At 35.6% G+C, this 17,550-nt stretch overlaps 1 protein-coding gene across 1 annotated transcript in view; it reads left to right on the top strand.

Annotated features, from left to right (window-relative positions):
• Nucleotides 1-17,550, top strand: part of LOC123673188 (laminin subunit alpha) — an 83,280-nt gene that overhangs the window by 42,869 nt on the left and 22,861 nt on the right. Inside the window, exons 12-28 of the mRNA XM_045607645.1 lie at nucleotides 1,963-2,219; nucleotides 3,446-3,721; nucleotides 3,954-4,166; nucleotides 4,220-4,528; nucleotides 4,949-5,267; nucleotides 5,357-5,514; nucleotides 5,577-5,733; nucleotides 6,334-6,730; nucleotides 9,590-10,110; nucleotides 10,282-10,519; nucleotides 11,050-11,296; nucleotides 11,931-12,058; nucleotides 13,003-13,127; nucleotides 13,217-13,390; nucleotides 13,449-13,730; nucleotides 15,251-15,477; nucleotides 16,893-17,060. Of these exons, the coding sequence (XP_045463601.1) occupies nucleotides 1,963-2,219; nucleotides 3,446-3,721; nucleotides 3,954-4,166; nucleotides 4,220-4,528; nucleotides 4,949-5,267; nucleotides 5,357-5,514; nucleotides 5,577-5,733; nucleotides 6,334-6,730; nucleotides 9,590-10,110; nucleotides 10,282-10,519; nucleotides 11,050-11,296; nucleotides 11,931-12,058; nucleotides 13,003-13,127; nucleotides 13,217-13,390; nucleotides 13,449-13,730; nucleotides 15,251-15,477; nucleotides 16,893-17,060 (4,196 nt within the window). The remainder of the gene's footprint in view (nucleotides 1-1,962; nucleotides 2,220-3,445; nucleotides 3,722-3,953; nucleotides 4,167-4,219; nucleotides 4,529-4,948; nucleotides 5,268-5,356; nucleotides 5,515-5,576; nucleotides 5,734-6,333; nucleotides 6,731-9,589; nucleotides 10,111-10,281; nucleotides 10,520-11,049; nucleotides 11,297-11,930; nucleotides 12,059-13,002; nucleotides 13,128-13,216; nucleotides 13,391-13,448; nucleotides 13,731-15,250; nucleotides 15,478-16,892; nucleotides 17,061-17,550) is intronic.

Raw genomic sequence — 17,550 nt, 5'->3', positions numbered from 1 at the left:
GATGTCCAAGTTCCGATTTCGTTAGCATATTCCGACTATTAAATATGACCATGAATTTTATTTTTGTGTTAATTTCAAAACTGTTAATGCGATCGAGATGAAAATTTACATTTATGATGTAGATGTAAATTAACAATTTCAGCTTTGTGCAAAATTTCGTATAAATTACCAGAACTATAGTATTTAAGTAAAACATCGAAACATATATAATTAATCCTTATTTCTTTGACCACAATTGATGAGATTTTGAGCTGATAGAATTAACAGTTACAATATTATTGCTGAATTACAAGCTGATCTCATCATCAAAACCATGAATATTGGAAAATGAATACCCAATACTTTCGTGATAACGGTTCTGATCGGGATAAGATTTTGCTTGTCCATTTAGAATAATTTCAAGTTTCGTGCGTATACGAATACAGAACCATAAATATTCTAGCATATCATCGAAAATTTCGTCCCGAGATCGCGGGTGGACTCATCGGTTAGGCATTTCATCGATCTTTGCCTAAGACACACCTTCTCATATCATCGTGGAGAAGTGACTCTGTAATGTGTTGCAATGCGACGACCCAATTTAATTGCGCCGGCGCCGATTTATTGTGGCGCATGCAGCCATAGCGCCATCTATGAGCAGACACTACATACTGTTTCGGCCACAGTGACTTGTGAGATTGTTTTATCAAGTCTCTGTAGTTTCGGCTCTTAGTATTTTAGTAAAGAGGCAGTTCGTGGCAACAGATGAGGCCCGAAGAAGAAATAAATTTCCACGCCACCTTGTTGCCACACTCGATGCGTTGATCTTTTATATGGAGGTCAATAGGCCTACTAAAACCATAAAAACATTCATTTACAAGAATAAAAACTAATAATCAAAAAACAAAAATTGTGTATTTATAAAACAACAGAAATAACGTTTTCTGCTTCTTTAGAGTAGAACGAAAAGTTGAAAAAACACAAAATAATTCCCTTATTATACCTATATTATATATTATACATACATATTATTCATTTTTCGGGAGTAGCCGGGGATTGGCGTTTAGGGGGATCAAACTGCCCTCCCCGAAATGTGGAGATGTCACCATTTATTAAAATAAAAAGAGGCGAGCTGGCGTTCACCATAACTGTCGACCAACCTTCGAGCAGCCGCAGTCTATAATCTGGATCTTGAAACCTCCCCGAAACTGAAACCTTGACGTACATATATACAAAAATTAAACGAATAAGGAGACCAAAGTGATAAACACACTGTTTACTATTTATTTTATTGAATAGAATACAAACCAATATGCATTCATTATTTTTACTTTTCATTCATCAATTCTAATCGACGGTTTTTAAAATTGTAAATGTATATATGTCTACATGAAACTGGGGATCTTCACTAACACTGTGTAAAATTGCTATTTACACGAAGAAGGGTACGCGTCGAACAGTCGCAACCTCGTCGATGCGCACACGATCTACAAGCCTAGATTTATGCGCCTCAAATTCGTGTATTATTCCCGCCGTGTGCAACTAAAGCGGTGAGGATGTCGCGGTTATTATTTCGATGGAAATAATTTAAAATATTTTATATTGAAATCAATAATGTGTCAAAAATTTCACATTTCATTAATTTTCACATGCAAGGCCTGGCCTCAGTTGATTCACACGATGAGTTGCCACTACGTTAGTATTTAGCTGTGGATTAAAACCTGTTCTAATCACATTCGAAAATGTCTCATAAAAATCTGATGAAAATGGAGCAGTTATTATTGTTTTATATAAAATTCGACGTGGATATGATAAAAAGTTAGTATAGGTTCTAAATAAGAACCCCTCACTCCAAGAGGGTGAAGATTTTGTTTTTTTTCTGTATATAAAATGCCATAGACGAATATTTATTCAATTCACTTTGCGAAGATTATTTAAAGAAACAGATTAGGAATAATCATATAAATATCTTCGATTCTTCAGATTGTGGTTGTGATGTTGGAGGATCTATAAACAACATTTGCGATAAAATAAGTGGACAGTGCGTGTGTCAATCAAGAGTCACAGGAAGAACTTGCAAAGAGCCACTTTCTAATCATTACTTCCCCACACTTTATCAATATCAATATGAAGTGGAGGATGGACAAACCCCTACGAATACATCTGCTCGTTATGCTTACGATGAAGAAGTTTTTCCTGGATATTCTTGGAAAGGATATGGAGTATTCTCTCCTCTACAGGTAAATCTATTTTTCATGTCATAATATCATATATAACTATGTTGCCTGAAGACTTAATGATAAATATTTTGTTGATGTCGTGTCAAACGCAGCACCCCCTCAAGTTGGATGGCTCAACTACTCCCTTTAGTACTATATAGTATGAACTGAAAACCACTCTCAAGGTACAGGTATATCAATCTCAATAATTCACTGGATTAATTGCACAAACTGTGTAGGTATAGAATAGAAATACCAACCAAAAAAGCTTGTGTGGTCTTTGATAACAGAATATGAAATTTATTACAAACCAGTAATACAAAGATATTGTTTCCGCACTCGAATAATCTTCTATATATGTGAGATCAACTTTCGTTTGTTTTAAATGTAGGAATCTGCAGATTCTTGATGAGATTTTGATAGAACTTCATATAAAATATCATTTTTTAAATGCCCATTAGTAGGGCCTACTGGACCAAACTAGTTCAGTTTGAAACTTTTCAAAAATATGCAGTATTATGAAGTAAAAAAATTAAGGAAAAATTGCGAAGTAGTTTGGTCCAATAGGCTCTAGCATTGTCCAACACGCAGTTTATATGGGTAAGGGAACAACTAGATGGGTCCATCTACGACCGTAACCATACTATCAAAATCAGAGAACAATTGTGGGGGTTGAAGCTTTTATAAGAAACACAAACCGACTGATGAATCCAAAACCAAGGGAAATATATTTGTATCTCAAAAGTGACCACAAAGCTGTCCTCGATCTTTGGTTGGCTCAGGAGCTTAATATCAAGATTGTTATGTTATGTGAGACAATTGCACGAACTTTTTTAGCTGAATGACATTCACTCACTTGAATCCTTAGCGTGCAACATCTTTGTATTTATATATTCAACCTATATTTGCTTTTTCTATATATGAGCAACGAAACTATGATTCTTCCAAATACTAGATTGAAACTTTTGAAAAAACTCTTGAAAAAATGAGAAGTACAAATACTAAACAAGAAATAAGGCCACTTGACTTTTCTTCAAAGTTTTCTATAAAATATTATTTGGTTGAATTGAGTATAATAAATATTATAAACTTTATACAATGGTTCAACTTATGACGATATATTATGATGTTCTTCATAATGTGCGATGAATGAATTATATCTTCCAAAATCTGAAAAAAAGTATTTATAAAAACTTTTTTTTTGAATGGAAAGACTTTATAATTGTATTTTTTGATGTTATTTTCAGAATGAAATTCTTCAAGATATCTACATATCAAAGTCTTCGCTGTACCTTATGATCTTGAAATATGTAAACAGAAATCCCGAGACCATAATAGGCACGATTAGAATAATTCCGGAAAGTTATTATGAGAGTGAACAAAAGCAGCAAGTCCAGTTCAAAGCTAGTAACGAACCGACATTTGTTACCGTATCTGGCGCAACTGGCTCAACACCAACGCCCTTCGTTATAAATCCTGGTAAATGGACCGTCAGCATCAAAGTTCCAAAAGGATTGTTCGTGGTGAGTTCAATATAAGTACAAGCTTGTGACCTCCAAGGGTGCTATTGGCACATAAATAAAGTAACACTAAAAAGCTCCAGACCTTATGTCACTGCTGTCATCTTTTTTCACAAGAAATAATTGTGTCACAAAATATATTGCTTACTGAATGAATGGGAATATGTTGACCACAAAAATCAATATCTTTCTTAGATCGAAATTCCAGTTAATTTACCATTTGAATTAATTTCAGGATTATTTCGTTCTTCTTCCCGAAGATTATTACCTAGCTTCGATTCTGCACCAGAAGGTTGAAAAACCATGTAGGGTGAACGACACCAACAGTTTATGTCGCGAATATAGTTATCCTAATGTCACCAACTTTGATTCCATTGGTTGTGGATCTGGCACAGCTGTTTTCGGTAGTACACAACGTCCAATTTCCGAATTCTACGAAGACCTTTCGGTAAATTGAAAATCACTTTTTCTAACTTCAAGTTCTAAAGTATCTCTTTCCAGCATTTGCCAGCAGTCCACGTCAAGAGCAAAATACCTCTTATAAACACTGCGCAGAGAGCTATCACATTAGACGTGTCCGTTTCGAAACCAGGACCTTACGTTTTGATCGTTAACTATGTGACTCCACTCAACGAGGAAAGAACTCACAAATTGGATGTGAACGTAACAAATAACGTCGCAACAGCAGGAGGACACGTCATTTTATACTCTTGTACATACAATTTCTTATGCAGGCAGGCATTCATCAACGAGGAAGGAGGAATAGGCATATTTTATGCTGACGATGATCGATTAACGATTGATATAGAGGTTTGTACCAAAGTATGTAGGTACCCTAGGTACCTACTCAGTACGATAGAAGGAAATTAGTTATATTTTGTTGAATGATTTTAAACGTATCAAACAGTATGAATGAACCTTAACACTTATTATATCATTTGTATTATCTCTAGAGTGGGAAACGAATTTTATATCGAAAGCAATACATTTTTTGAACTTATAATGAAGTTAAACGATCAAATTTGCCTGTTCAGTGTAAATAATGATTATGCTGCATAAAACGTCTTTTGAAAGACGGTGCAAAAGAAATTTGAAGTTAATCAACGTTTAAATTTTTATTCAATGTTAGGCAAACGGTGCAGCTAACCATTAGTATTTGTGTGTTCAGAAATCAATGAATTGTTTTATTATAATAGTTTTATCAAGAGTAATTAACATTTATTGCTATAGGGGCACAATGCAAATGTTGCACTTCATTCTATCACTGCAATACCCAAGGAAGAATGGTCATTAGATTATATCACCCCAAGACCTAAGTGTATTAATAGGGATGGCTTCTGTGCACAATCAACTTTCAGAACACCTCAAGAAACAAAAAGAATAACATTTGAAGTCGATAGTGATACAGCGAATAACAAGTCAGCTTTGGATTTCAACCAAACGTATGTTTTATTGAACAAAGAAAACGAGTTTGTGGATCTAAGAGGCAAAACTCCTGGTCCAGGATACTATACATTCATTCTTCATTATTATCAACCCTTCTATCCTGGTGAGTGCCAATACAGTTACAGTTTATTTGTCATAAATCAAGTAGCTCTATTATATGAGCAGTATGATCATGATTCTTACGTTCCACAGAATTCAAGTTGAATGTGATCATCCAGAATGGTCAGTTCTATGAAGCAGAGGTTCCACTTAAGCACTGTCCATCAGTATCAGGATGTCGTGCAGTGGTGAACGAAGTGAACGGAAACATCAAGTTCAATTTGATTGAAAACTTCATGATCACATTCAAGGTTTGTTGTTTTTCATGAGATATTTTTTTTAATAATTTTTCAATTTATTGTTTATTTCGTAGGATCCAGGAAATAAAGGCGTGTATCTGTTTTACCTTCTGGTTGTTCCTTCGGATTTCCATACCCCGCAAAACCTAGAGGAAGAAGATTTTGACCAGACTGACGAATTCATCAGGGTTTGTGCTAAGGATAATTTCAACATTGAGACTAATCAGCAAGGTAATCTATGAAATGTTCGATGACATATATTGTGATTAATTAAACAAAGGCACTTGGATATACAAACAGAACTATCCAATCTTATTTTATCTAGGTTCACAAAACAAATTCTAACTGATCCACTAATCTTTAACCATACTAACCATAGTCGCTTTATTATTTTTCCTTTCTTTATGATCTCCATCTTTTCAAAGCGTACCTTTTAGATTGAATTGAAATCTCCCAGCAAAATTTCTCAAACCACTCTCGGGATATCTGACTACTTATTTGTGAAGGAGTTATATATCATAACAACCATCTTTGCTTGCGAGGTTTTAAAAATTAATGTTTTGTATCAATAAGCTAGATTTTAATGTTCAAACGCAAGGTAGCGACTGAGTCAAGAGAAAAAACTTTAGGCCCAATCCTATGTGCGACAACCAATATCTCACTAATTACTCTTCAGCATGATTGGTGTGAGTTTCAAAAAAAAAAGAAATTAACTTGCTGTAACCTATGTCACAGCAATAAACTCAGCTAATTGAGTTCATTATGAATCGAAAATTGGATAGGAGCCGCTAGGAAGATCTCATAGTTAATAATGATTATATCTGATTACAGGTTTCTGTAAAGATTCAGTCTTCTCGATAACTGCGGCCCATAATGGTGGCGCCAGGCCTTGTCAGTGTAACTTCGACGGTTCCACCAGTTTCACTTGTGACAAATTCGGTGGACAGTGTCCTTGCAAAGAAAACGTCATCGGTCGTAAATGCGAAGCTTGCAGAACCGGATACTATGGATTCCCAGATTGTAAACCGTGTAACTGTCCGTCCACCGCCTACTGCGATCCGAGTGACGGACGGTGCATATGTCCACCAAGGGTAACTGGAGAAAGGTGCGACCAATGCTTGCCTTTAACTTATGGTTATGATCCAATAATCGGATGTGAAGAATGTAATTGTAACCCTCTGGGAGTCAGAAGAACGCTGCAGTGCGATCTAATGAACGGAAGTTGCCCGTGAGTATACATTCATTTGAAACATGGAATTAATTATTGTTGTTTGCATAGATACCGTTTAAAGGAGCCATCATGTGTAGTACCCAATATTACATAGATGAGAGTTAAAGCGGTCGTGCAGTGTCTCCAACATTAAAGAGAGAAATATTGAGCCTCATGTCATGTGACCACGGGGGAGAGGATACAGATACATATTAGAATTTCAATCACTGATAAGGGAAGCCAAATCACGTGAACGCAATGAAAAGTTCGATTGGTTCTGTATGTTCAACTAACAAAACATCGGATGGTTGGGCGTCTGGTCACGAGATGGAACAAAGTCCATCTCACCTTTTTGTTGGAGTCGGTTCCTCTCTCTCTCTATCTCTCTATGCACTATCTACTTATTATTAAATCATTGGTGGTACTCCTTATCTTTTAAGACACACCTGGTAGCACTCATTTAAGCAGGTCTAGCAAGAAGATGCATGAAAATGAAATAGACAAGTTCTGTAAATGAAACGATCATGCGAATATACTATGAAGTGACAAAAATGGAAGAGGATAAAATAGGTTACCAGCAAAAGTTTTTTGCAGAATTCCACAGAAACTATCCCGATCTCCAAGTTTCGACCAATAACGGGTCATATTGATAAATGAACTCTTATTCGATGAGTGAGAGGCTTCTGAACTGAGGCATCAGAACACTTCACTTATATTGAAGTGACAATTGAAGAAAACAACGATTATGATGAAAACCAACCCAACACCAATACAAAAATGAATACTGGGGAACAAAACATCGCTGATTTGATACCACTGAGAGATGAACAACGACTGATATATACTAAAAGTGCTCTGAAGGTCATTTGTATCATAATCAAAATGATATAGTCTTGAGATAGCTAATGATCTGTCATTTCCGAAATATATCTAAAGAAAAAAATATATAGTCTTGAGTGTCAAATACTATTGAAAATGTTCTTAAACAATAATCTGAAAATTAAAATGACAAATGACAAGATGAGGGGAAGAGGTTACCGAACTCCACTTGAATAAAAGTGCGGTTGCTTTGGTGACAGATAACTCACCAAAGTTTCAGGAGATATTCACCGCTTTTTCAGGAATGTAATATACAGGTTTGGAAAATTCACTCGGAACCATAGGATTTATCGTACAAAACTCCAAGTCGTTCTGGCTCCAATGGAACAGTGGAAGAATCGAAACATGAGTGCGATGCCATATCAAATAAAAATCTGGTCTTCGGGAAGGTCGTTGGCAGGCGTAGTGGGGATGTGTTGTTCTGGAGTTTTAACGGTCCGCGAACCGCGATGCGATCAGTAAACAATCGCACCCCAAACCTGGTGTAGGACGTCATGCCGTATCGGTTTGATTTGAATGTTATTACGATAATTTTGTTGTGTGTATGCGAGGAATTTATTTGCCAAATTGAATGCAACAAATAATTTCCTAAGTGTAAATCAGGTTATTTTTCGCCATAACTGATCGTGCCATTTGTAGAAATGTCACGGTAAGAAAATGTCGTCCTGAGATATTGTGTAACTGCTCGTGCGTAGTGACTTGAACAGCCATCCTGTTGAAACCAAACAAGATCGAAGTCAATTGGTAGCTGTCGAACTGTCGAAATAATTCTATTTTCTAAAAGCTCCAAATAATTTGCAGCGTTTAGGTTACCGTCGATGAAAAATGGTCCAATGATGTAATTCCGCAGTATTCCGTATTCCAGTCCCAACATTAAGTTTTTAGGATACTGAGTACGCACAGGAATACTCAGACGTTTATTTTTTCTAGACCAATATCTTAATACTGATGGGTTTTGTTTTCTATTCAAGGAAAACGATGACTCATAAGTTAATAAGACATTGCTCAAAAATGAACTATTTTCATTTTTTTGCCATCATCGTTTCACAAAATTCCATTCGTTTGATATGGTCTTCTGGAAAAATCTCCTGAGTTGTTTAAACCTTATAAGATCGATAACCATTTCTTTTCAAAATATTCCGAACAGTTCTACCAATCATATCGACTTGTTCGCCAATTCGATTACTCGAACAAGGTTCACTGGTTTCAACAGCAGCACACACATCTACCTCTCTATTCAGACAATTTTCATTTATGGTTTTGGTAGGTCTATCAATTCTGCAATGACTACATTGTTGTAAACATCCACAATTCTCGAATTTTTTAATTATTTTCAAAATCGCGGATCTTGAAGGTATCGTCCTATCTTCAAAGGCAACAATGAATGAATTCATTGTCTCCTGAATTGATTGATCACCAAAATACCATTTTGTTATTTGAATTTTTTCTTGTAAACTGAACATTCGAATTTTCAAACCGATATGGTCTAACGAAAATCACGCAGTTCGAGAGACTTCAGACCCGACTAACAGATCCCCCTACTAAGCTTGTCAGCGGCCGTTCGCGAAGACCAGATTTTTATTTGATATGGCATCGCACTCATGTTTCGATTCTTCCATTGTTCCATTAGAGCCAGAGCGACTTGGAGATTTGTACGCTAAATCCTATGGTTCGGAGTGAATTTTCTAAACCAGTATATCTCCAACCTACTTACTGAAAATACTAAACAAAGTAACCAAGAATATTGTATACGGATCATACCGTTAATCATCAACACATATTAACAATCCCTTACCTCCGTAGCACCACAAGAAATTACTTGGCTTCAAAGGAGTAACTCTTTTGCACGTGAATACTGACTAGGACTCTCATTCGAAATTCGGGTTAACTATCTTTGGTTATCTTATGGTTGAATCATAGTGCTACTAGGTTCAATTTGAACACAAATTAATAATATTCTGATCAGTTATTCAGTTGATATATTGCCAATGTTTACAGATGCAAACCAGATATTGACGGTCGCAGATGCGATACCTGTGTTCCTGGACATTATTCGTTTCCGTACTGTCAATTATGTGAGTGTAACACTCACGGTACAACCGACGCTATATGTGACCAAGACACCGCCGAGTGTTTCTGCAAAAAGAACGCGATTGGGCCAGCCTGCGAGCTTTGTCGAGAAGGAACGTTCAACCTTGAAGCGACCAACGAGTTCGGTTGCACAGAATGTTTCTGTTTCGGCAAGACAACAAGATGTGAAAGTTCCAGTCTGGTGATGGTTCCCCTGTCGGAGATGTCTGGTTGGACCTTGTTCGACTTAGACCTGACAATAAAAATGGAAAGATCCAAGTTTAATTTGACAATGGAAACGTCTGAAGAAGGCATTAGTATCGATTTTGAAGGGAGTAACACCAACGCGTCCATTTATCTTGCTGCACCCTCTGAGTATTTGGGCAAGAGGTTACATTCCTATGGAGGCTATTTGAACTACACTATTTTCTACACTATAGACAACCAAGGTATGTTTATATCCTGATTCAGATGTTTTGCCGATGAGTATTAACATGAAAATAAACATCGCTAATCAATTACTTTCCAGTTATCTAAGCGCCTTTACTTCTCCTACTCTCTTACCATAACGTCTTGAGTATAGGTGATTATTTTAAATAATTTCAACTTTGATTTTGTAGGATCTGCTGTAAGTGGACCAGATGTTATTTTGGAGGGAAATAACACATACCTAACATTCACCAGTTTAGAACAGCCACCTCCAGAACAAGAATTTTCATTTAGAGTTCAACTGATAGAGAGTAATTTCAATTTACCCATTGGAGTCGCAGCAAAACGAGAGCACATCATGGAAGTATTGCGCGATTTGAAAGGAATCTACTTAAGAGCCAAATACTGGACTGCTAGTGTTGAGTCAAAGTTAGTACAAAACGATAAATTATAATTATTACAATAATAATTATAAATAACTCTTCAATGGAGATTTGAGAGTTAACCACACAGAAACGTGCTGTCATCTGAGATGAGTAGTAATAGACCGGTTTCTCCATTTTTGAAGCTTACCCGTATCGCACAACCCAATATCGATGACAATCAAATGAAGATAGGGGCTATTTAATAAAAAGACGCTCTATCGCTACTCACCTTCGATGGCAGTACGTTTCCTCGTGATTAACTTCTGACCTAGATTTGAGTAGGTCCGATATTATTTTTTTATATGCTTATAAAATTTGAAGAATATTCGAGATATACATCAATGATATTTATTAAAGTTGTTGTTTTGAAGTCAGGTTTTGATTTTAAATTTATAATTAATTATAATCAATATAATATCTCTTGCAAGAGTAAACATTATTTCATAGTATATTTTTTTGTGAATAATATGTACATTTTTCCCAATGGAAAGAATTATAATCAAATATAATTTCAAATCAAAATTATTTCTGCAGATTCGGTAGAATTATACTCGAAGAGGCGATTTCCCATCAGTTCTTCAACGACAATGGCAGGCGTGATATACAGTATGCTAATACTGTTGAAGTTTGTCAATGCCCTCCAAACTATCAAGGTCTTTCATGTGAAGAGTGTGCTCCAGGCTACTACAGAATACCTTTAGGACCTCATGGTGGATACTGTGTACCATGTCAATGTAACGGACATGCCGAAGAATGTGATGTCAATACAGGAGTTTGTTTGGTGAGTATTAGACAAAAAATGAGAATTTTGATTGAATGCGATAATGCGATAAAATTTCTGTAGAATATAGAATTACTCTGTATGATTTGGGAGATTAGGTGTAATCTGCACTATACATAATATTTTTTGATCTGTTCTTTGAAATTTTCAATAATATACAATTTACTTTTATTGGGTGAATGCTTTGTAGATATAGGTTATGAGAAAATATTAAACATATTAGTACTTCATTATTTTCACTCCAAATCTAGCCGTTTAGTCAGATTCGTTGTAACTTCGGAATTGGTCTGTCTAGTTTCGGTTGGTATTTTTTTGAATTATTTTCAATTCGAGATTCTTAAATCATGAAGAATGATGAGATTGGAGACTTTTCAAGGTGCATTAACTAATTTACATATTATTTTACTTTTTTTTATTTTATTTCCTGAAAATAATTTAAATGCCGTAAGTCCAAATTCAAAAATGTTTAGAAATTGTTAAATTCGAAATCAGTTGAGAAAAACACAATTGAATCATCATTCATGCACGATATTACGAGTATTCAGTTAATCGAGTCATTATTTGCCGTGTTGTTTTTTTGAGTTCAAATGAACATAATACTTGAAAATAACACATATTTTTCATATATTTTCAGAACTGTACTCATCACACAGTTGGAGACCATTGCGAAAAATGTGAAGTGGGATATCATGGTAATGCTAAAGGTGGCACCCCAACGGATTGTTTGATTTGTGCATGTCCACTACCTTTAGCCAGTAACAAGTGAGTCTTTGTTCTTTTGTTTATGGTTTTAAGTATTACCACCATCTTGTATGACATGACATCCTTTTTTAGCGTTCGTTGCCGAACAGAGCGCTATATCCTTTCGTTATGATGTCTGTAGTTTTCGGATTTTGAGTCGGATTTGAGTAGATAAGGCAAATCTGTCCTCAAATTGAATTATATTCATCACGATAACTCTTGAATGGAAGATTCTAGAAATATAAAGCCTTCAGGGTAGATTCGGATCTCGAATGTTTCAATTTTTCAATATTTTCTGATTCCGACTGTCCTAGGATTATGTGAGACCTGTCATTAAAAGCTTAGAGCTTGTACGAGTTAGGAATACCGGTTGTGTTCTGTTTGGGCTTTGTTACTGTGCTCCACCGCCATCGTTCATTTTTCATATTTTAAGTGCAGACTCAAAGATTCCAGTTAGATCCATTTGTCCATTTTCGATCTGCCGGACAATTATCTCAAAAGCTGCTTGAAAGCATGCACCGCAAGCGTGTCATATATACTTATTTTTGTCGAGCTATATATTTTTATCTTCAGTATGTGGGTGATCACGAAAGAAAAATTTTGTAATGTAGGCTTGATCACTTTCCACAAGTTGTTTTTGAGAGAATGGACTCAAATGTAAACGTGTAATCCAATGGTTGCGAATAAAATTATTATTATTGAAATTATTCTTATTATTAATTAATCCAATTTCTTGAATCCAATTACATTGGCGTACTCTTTAAAGCACTGTCGGCACATGTTCAGGCCGTATTTCCTGATGATACCGTGCCTGTTAGAACAAGCCCTGTAGGATCTGGATCCTTGTCCATATTTCTTTGGATGAGTGCACCATATGTTAGCGTGGCCCATTTTAATAGATCCGAATTTCTTATGTAGAACGTGCAAACTGAAACAGAGGTTAACGGAAAAATATATATTTACAGTTTTGCCACAGCCTGCGATGTAAGTTCTGATGGAGAAAAAATCAGCTGTGAATGTGTTGAAGGCTACATAGGGGCCAAGTGTGAGGCCTGTGCTTCAGGTTACTACGGAAAGCCAGAAATATTAGGTAAAATTTTTCATTAATATGCTATTTATTTCTTTGCCGACTTGAAATGCCGATCAGAATAACCATTAAATAACATTTTGAATTCCCAGGTGATTACTGTAAACCATGCCAATGTTCTGGTAATATCAATCCAAGTGATCCCCAATCTTGCGATACTGTCAGTGGAGAGTGCCTAAAGTGCCTCAACAACACGTATGGACAAGCTTGTTCTTTATGCGCTCCTGGGTATTTCGGGGATGCTGTCAGACTGAAGGATTGTCAATGTGAGAAGTTTATTTAGATGATGGCGTTATAATTATCCTGACCTCAATATTATTTCAGCTTGTATCTGTGATAAACTTGGAACCGATCATTGTAATAGCTATACTGGAGAATGTGTCTGCAAACCTAATGTCGAAGGAGAAAAATGCGATAGATGTAAATACGAACACTTTGGATTCCAATCGGGTAAAGGCTGTCAGGCTTGCTTGTGCGCAGAAGCTTCGAACAGCAGCCAGTGCGACGATACTACTGGCCAGTGCCAATGCAAAACTGGAGTGACGGGAAGGACCTGCGATAGATGTGCCCCCGGTCATTGGAACTATACCGCCGAAGGATGCAGCTGTAAGTCGATCTATTTGCTTACTGCTGATCATAGGTCAGGGCCGTCGCTAGCCAAACTGCCGCCCTGGGCAGAGATCCAATTTGCCGCCCTAACATAAGCTAATTCTACAGAATGCTAAAAATTAATATTGGACAATCGGGGTCCAGGGCCCGCTCTAGCATTTCTGTCCCGGCAAAAAAGTCGGCAACCTTGTAGGTTTGGGGTTTTGTATTCAGATATTTAGTGTGGAAAACTTCACACTATTTTCATGAAAAGTATTTTAGGAAAGAAAAATGTATTTCAAGTATAATTATTTTTTATGAATTCAAATTCAAATCGAATTATAGATAATTTAGGAAACATGGAATATAATAAACAATAAACGTGCTCAACTGAATTCTTATGAATAAATGATGAAATATATCAATTGATTTCTGATTTTATACTCTTCTGCTGAGTTTTGACTTCATAAAACGCTTGAACATTTAGTTTTTTTCTTTGATATGATCAAATAAAACAACCATTATTTTTAATTCAAATAGACGCAGACATTCTCGATGAGAAGATCTTTAAGATTAGTGAATTTGATAAAAAGAATCAAATGTGAAATTCTTTGAATTAAAGAAAAATATATAATTAATCTTCCACGAATCAAGATTCCTCGGAAAAAGTAGATAATGCCGCCCTCCATTATTTGCGGTTCCTCTAGAGCAGACCCTGCAGTTTGAGGTTCTTATGCTCAGTTTTTACTCTATAAAAGCTTGAACATTTTTTTTTTCCTTTAAGATTATCGAGTAAAACAATCGGATTATGCGGATGAACCATTATTTTAATTCGAATGCGCCCACGCCCAACATTAGTTAAAAATATGGTATGAAATAAAAAAAAATTCTTATAATTATAATGGTGAAATGGAATCTTTTCTCGTATATTTTGCGTTCCATTCTGAGGAATCAACATTCTGATCGGAGAATTGAGAAGAACAATAATCCAGAAGAAGCCACCCCAAGTGGCAATGAAATTCGGCAACGTTTAGCAAAACGAACGCCGACAAGCCTAACGAGTGCATGTGTTTTTTTAGCGTCAAACAGCGCTATGAGAAGATTAAGGGATATCTGGATATTTATGAGTATAATACATAATGCGGTACCTTTGATGGTTTTTGATGTTAATTAAATTTATCCATATTCCTTCCTATCGTTGCTGTCCGAATTAAATCTCATTCGGTATTTTGAATTTCTACACATGTGATTTTTGTTGATCTAGCTTGAAATGACGTCCTTGAATTTTGCCGCCCTAGGCGACCGCCTACCCTGTCTCATTCAATTGAGTTGGGTTAGAAATTCGGATCCCTCAGTAGTTTTACAAATGGTATAAATATGAGGCATAAATGCAAAGTTCCTACTGGGAGCGCTAAACTCAAATAAACCTACCATTTCAGGACATTAATGTTTCAGGCGAAGTTATTATTTAGTTGAAATAAAATGTGTAATTGATGAGGAAAATGAAACAGTTTGAAAGTAAGGAATATTTTTTACAGCTTGTGGATGTAAAAGCGACTACTCGGTTGGATTTGGATGTAACACATTGACAGGACAATGTGAATGTTTACCAGGTGTAATGGGAGAGAAGTGCGATCAATGTCCATACAGATGGGCCTTCGTACCAGAGTATGGATGTCATGAATGTGATTCTTGCACACATGCTCTTCTGAATACGACAGATGAGTTAACGCAGTTGATTGATCCTGTTATAATTGAGTTTGATGTGAGTTGAGTTTCATACTAGAATAATTTCCTTAATAAAAAATAAACAATGACGTAAAGTTAGGAGCTGTTGAGCACTCGTTCATTCAGAGACCACAGAATAAACATTGACACATGAAAGACGAGCGCTCAAAAGCTTCTCACTTCACGTCAGTATTGTTGTTCCAATTTTTTTCTATATTATGCTTCAATTCTCTATCATTATAATTTTAATGCTGCTCAACACGAAACTTGAAATGATTATTCTATATAGAAACGAAAAATCTTAAGATAATTGAATTTTCAATGATCGTGATGAGGCGTGCAATATGGAATTTGCATAAAGTTGAATACATTAAAAATGATTCGCATAAAAATTGACGGGTGTGAGGGTTTAGTCCACTTATTGTACAACCTCCATTTCCTTCACCCTTGTGGGGGAAGGTGGATTAACTTTGAAATATTAAATGGCGACTTCCATTTTTTTACAGCAGATCCGTATTCTACGCCTAAAAATACGAAAGTTTTAAACAATAGATATCTCGTAATTTTAATTTGAATTCTCCGTTCTGAACGACCTTAATGTATCCGTTCCATTAATCATTCACATGTAATTTTAATCATAAATTGTCCAACTATTCGATTAAACGATGGAAAATATTCTGCTCATAATGATAGACGGCTTGAAGGAGATTTGTAGGAGATTCCAAATACAATAAACCCATTTCGATTTTTTCTTATCTATCAATCGATACATCTTTTTAATAAATGGAAAGATAAGTATTTTGAACTGAAAACACGAATAATTTCGCTTTTTGTAAATGATCAATGACAGTACATGTACTGAAAACAAACAGATCATCAGAATTCCAAGATGAATAGTTTGGCCAGGCGTTCTCGAGCCAATTTCATCTTTGAGGTCTTCGGTGCTTCGTCCCGAGATTACTGATGGAATCTTCAGTTTGGCACTCAGTGATCAATGCCAAATACCCCTTTCATCTCCTTAGAGGAGCATGATAACTCTGCTGTAGTTCGATGGGTACTGATTTAGAGAGTGATGCGCAGCCAACGACTAATCAACCATGGTCCAATTTATTTTGTAAACCATTTTTATAATTTAGGATATTCTATAATCTGGAAGAAATCATAAAATATTTGCAGTGTTATTCAATTTTTTCCTTATAATGATGGACAGATGAATTCAGAATTGGGGTTCAGCTTCAATTATTCGTTGAAGATATTTAGTCATCGCTGAAACTTCAAAAAATATATCCGAATCAGGTTTGAACAGAAAACAAAGATTTTGCAGTGTTTTTTTTTAGAAAAATCATTTTATCAGATATACTGATATACAAGTAAAACCTTTTCTTATAACTGAGTTGATTATAACAACCCAATGGTATCAGTGCGATTTTGTCACTACAAATTCTTTTTCAGTCTACTCAACAAGGATTCTATACCCTAAAGAAGTTGGACAACATGAGAAAATTATTGAACGAGCTTAAACCTAGATTTGATGAAGTCGATCCTAAACAGATTACTTTGAATAGTTCTCTTAGTGAGCTCGAAAGCTTGGAAACATTGGCCAAAAATTTGAACAGGAAGGTATGTAACAAAATTCATGAATTAGAACAGGTATCTGTTGATTTCAAAGTATAGAAATTAAAAAGTACATTACCACATTCTATCAAGCATTCAAAAGGCTCTCTTATTCTTAACTGTTTTTAAACGTGGGTTTAGTGGATCGAATAACTGTTTTAACACTTTTATAATATAAGTTTTATTCTTAAACAGAACAGGAGAACAACGGCTTCCAAGTTTTTTTTTTTATTCAACTTATGACGTACTACTCATAGACAAGACAAGACTATATGCGGCTGCGCAATACATGTCATTGATACAATCATAGAATATGATCAGTGTTACCACTAGGATAAATTAACTTGCCATTGTTCCCTAAACATAATAACAACACTCCCCCTCAATGGTAAGTTACCCAAAAAAAATTTCTTAAAATACATTGCAGTTGATTGTAAAATTATTGAATGAACTTAGAGACAGCGGTTTCGTGAACAAATCTGCGAGTTGCAGTTTG

This window comes from Harmonia axyridis, chromosome 2 (assembly GCF_914767665.1).
Source record: "Harmonia axyridis chromosome 2, icHarAxyr1.1, whole genome shotgun sequence".
Taxonomy (NCBI): Eukaryota; Metazoa; Arthropoda; class Insecta; order Coleoptera; family Coccinellidae; genus Harmonia; species Harmonia axyridis.
The sequence above is the reverse complement of the archived record's forward strand: the minus strand, read 5'-3'. Positions and strand labels throughout refer to the sequence as shown.